Here is a 2,918-nt window from a genome sequence, read left to right on the forward strand (position 1 = left end):
ATGATCCTCATTGCCGCGCAGTGTGTTTACTGCGTTCCGATTTGATCGCTGAACAGTTTTTAATTATGACTCAAAGCGACAATTCGAGGCAGTCAAATGTTTATTTTATTTTTATTTATTTTATAATTTGATAAATTTATCGTCAGAGATCATTCTAGGGACATTGATAACTTGAAAAGTTAAAACATGGTTTATTTAGTAAAACGCTGCAAGTTAAAAATGAAAAAAATACTTCGGATCGGAACGACTAATAAACACAAAAAAAGTCAAGCTGTCAGTCAGTCAGCTGTCACTCATACTCTCTCTCTAATCCAGGGTGCGGAAACTTCCATACTACGATCAAACTTGCTTCCAAACAGCGACTTCAGTCGATAAATTCCAATACTTTTTAACTACCCTAAAACGCTCTAGATGTCGCTGCTCCTGTTTCCTTCATATTTTCATTTTTTTCTTAATTAAAATATATTTCAGAATATTGTTAATTACAATGTGAAAACTTTTTTAAAAATGAAATTAATTTGTTTTAATTTAAAACTGAACGGTGACATTTTTTGTTATAGTTTACATAATAGAGTAGTAGAAATTACTATTTAACATATGGCAACTTTGTTTTTCCTCCAAAATGGCCGGTGTTGTTTTTGTTAGGTTGAATGCATTCTTGTTTTCTTAGCCATCGTTTATGAGTTCTGTGGCCCTATTAAAGTATTGAAGAGTCGAGTCAAATTCAAGTTCATTCCTTCGTACCTGCTGCTGTTCTGGTTCATCGGAGTTTTGTTCGTTCCTTCGTGAATCGCGAAGAAACTTTCTGTTATGTTCACAAGTGATCTGAGTTTTCTCAAAGTGCAAATGCTTTTTAGTGTTGTTGAAAACTTTGCGAAAAGACGCTTTTGGTGTATAATATTATTATTATGTGTGTTCATAAATAAAGTAAAATTATTAAATTGAAAAGTTTTTGTTTATTTGCATTTCCATGTGCAATGTAGAATTTTTCCAAATCCATTGTTTTGAAAATAATACAATACGTACACCATAAAGATAAATACTTTCAAAATAATGGAATTGGTAAAATTCTACATTGTACATCAAAAAAACAATAATTCTTTGAAGGTTATGAGGGCCTATGTGTGCGTGAAATGTGTGTATGTATGCGTGAAATGTGTGTATGTATGCGTGGACTTTATGTATGTATGTGTGCGTGGACTATGTATGTATGTGAGCGTTACATACGTAGGTTAAGTACAGGGAATTTAACACCAGGCTGTCAATTAGTAGGTTCAAAAATTTGACAGAGAGGGTTCTCTATTTCCTATGTATTACTTTTCTTTCTCTATGCTCTAATCTGCCCTGTCTCATCTGTGGTGCTGTCACTGTCAGGTTTTTATTCGGTGGTTGGGTTGATGAAACATTTTCTGTAATTTTTGAGTAAGAATGGCTTCGACCTTACTAAAAAAAGCCATTCTAACAAACCCACAGCACGTAAGAAAGACAGTAGGAATATTCTGTAATGGAGTAAGAAACCGTAAGATATTTTCAGAGTAACTCAATTTTCTATCAATAATACGAGTAGTTTGTTACGTCACATTGTATTTTCAGATTGGAACTACCAATACAAACCGGGCCCATACCCTAAAACTCCCGAAGAACGTGCCGCTGCTGCCAAAAGATATGGTCTGACCGTTGAAGAATATCAGCCATATCCTGAGGATATGGGATATGGTGATTACCCTAAATTACCTGATATTGGTGCAGACTCTAAAGATCCACACTATCCATATGATAGTCCGGAATTGAAGAGGAATTTCAATGAACCCGTAAGATTTAGTTTCAAATTATTTTTATTTAACCTTTTCAATGCCAATAGAACGGATACATGCATCCATCAGGTTGACTGCCGATGATGGATTAATCCACCTTAAAAATGATGTCAGTAATAGGCTAATTGAGTATCAAGTAAAGTGAATAATAATGAATACAATGATTATATTGATATCATAATTCACCAAGCGTGGTGCCAGAGTGATGGTTTTTATATTTGACGTGGCGCTGAAAAGGTTAATTTCAATATTGAACAAAAATTTTATTTCTTTAGAATAAGTGTATAGGAACATTAGTAAAGAAAAATCATGTTTATTATTTTAATTTTATTATTTCTATTTGTTGTAGCTTCATGCATCAGCTGAAATTTTTGGAGAAGATCGTTATGACCCTAATATGAGACCTCGTTTTTCACTTGCCCGTCAGTGGACTTGGTTTTTAGGAACTGTTGGTGGTTCTATGGCACTGTATTTTTATCTGGAAAATTTTAAAATGGGCAGACCTGTAATTGCTAAACAGTACCCAGGTGAAGGGCCTCATTACTTGTTTCCTTCTAATTAAATCTTCTGGGAATTTATTTAAAATGATTTATAGTTAATTTAGTTCACATTGAAAGATTAAACGAAATTGTTGTACCTATTTCACTTGTTGTTTTTATTTTAAATTTAAGTCTAGGAAAAAAAACCGACTTTTTGTCAGCCAATGAGGATCATTTCGATTTTTAGCTGTGAATGCAGATTTATAGGGCTAAGAAATCCTTAATACACAGTCCAAAAATTTTTGTTCTACGACAAAAATTGACGAAGTTATGGCCAAATTACTAAAAAAGTTCACTGACCGCCCGGCGCGGGGACGATGACGTCATTATATCCGATCCGAACACTGCCGGCGTACTGCGTGGATAGAAAATATTTTTTTCTAACCAAACTATCAGTTTTAGAGAAAAACTTGTAATGACATTTATTCATCAGAATAAAGAAACGTTAAGCGTTTAAGCTATCGATAGGTAATTTAAAAAAATAGAAATTGTGAAAAATAACGCAAAAAATCCACACGCTCATACTATTCAATGGAACGCAGAAACGCGATTGGGGTCTCCGCGG

The 2,918-nt window shown here is 33.9% G+C and overlaps 1 protein-coding gene across 1 annotated transcript; it reads left to right on the forward strand.

Moving 5' to 3' along the window:
* Window positions 1-1,340: 1,340 nt before the first annotated feature.
* On the forward strand, window positions 1,341-2,459 carry ND-ASHI (NADH:ubiquinone oxidoreductase subunit ASHI). Its single transcript, XM_028320795.1, has 3 exons — window positions 1,341-1,519; window positions 1,594-1,811; window positions 2,164-2,459. Exons 1-3 carry the CDS (start codon window positions 1,429-1,431, stop codon window positions 2,374-2,376), a joined length of 522 nt encoding a protein of 173 aa, XP_028176596.1. The 5' UTR covers window positions 1,341-1,428; the 3' UTR covers window positions 2,377-2,459.
* Window positions 2,460-2,918: the final 459 nt, after the last annotated feature.

The sequence above is a fragment of the Ostrinia furnacalis genome, unplaced genomic scaffold (genome assembly GCF_004193835.3).
Source record: "Ostrinia furnacalis isolate ACB-3 unplaced genomic scaffold, ASM419383v2 OfSCF0433, whole genome shotgun sequence".
NCBI lineage: Eukaryota > Metazoa > Arthropoda > Insecta > Lepidoptera > Crambidae > Ostrinia > Ostrinia furnacalis.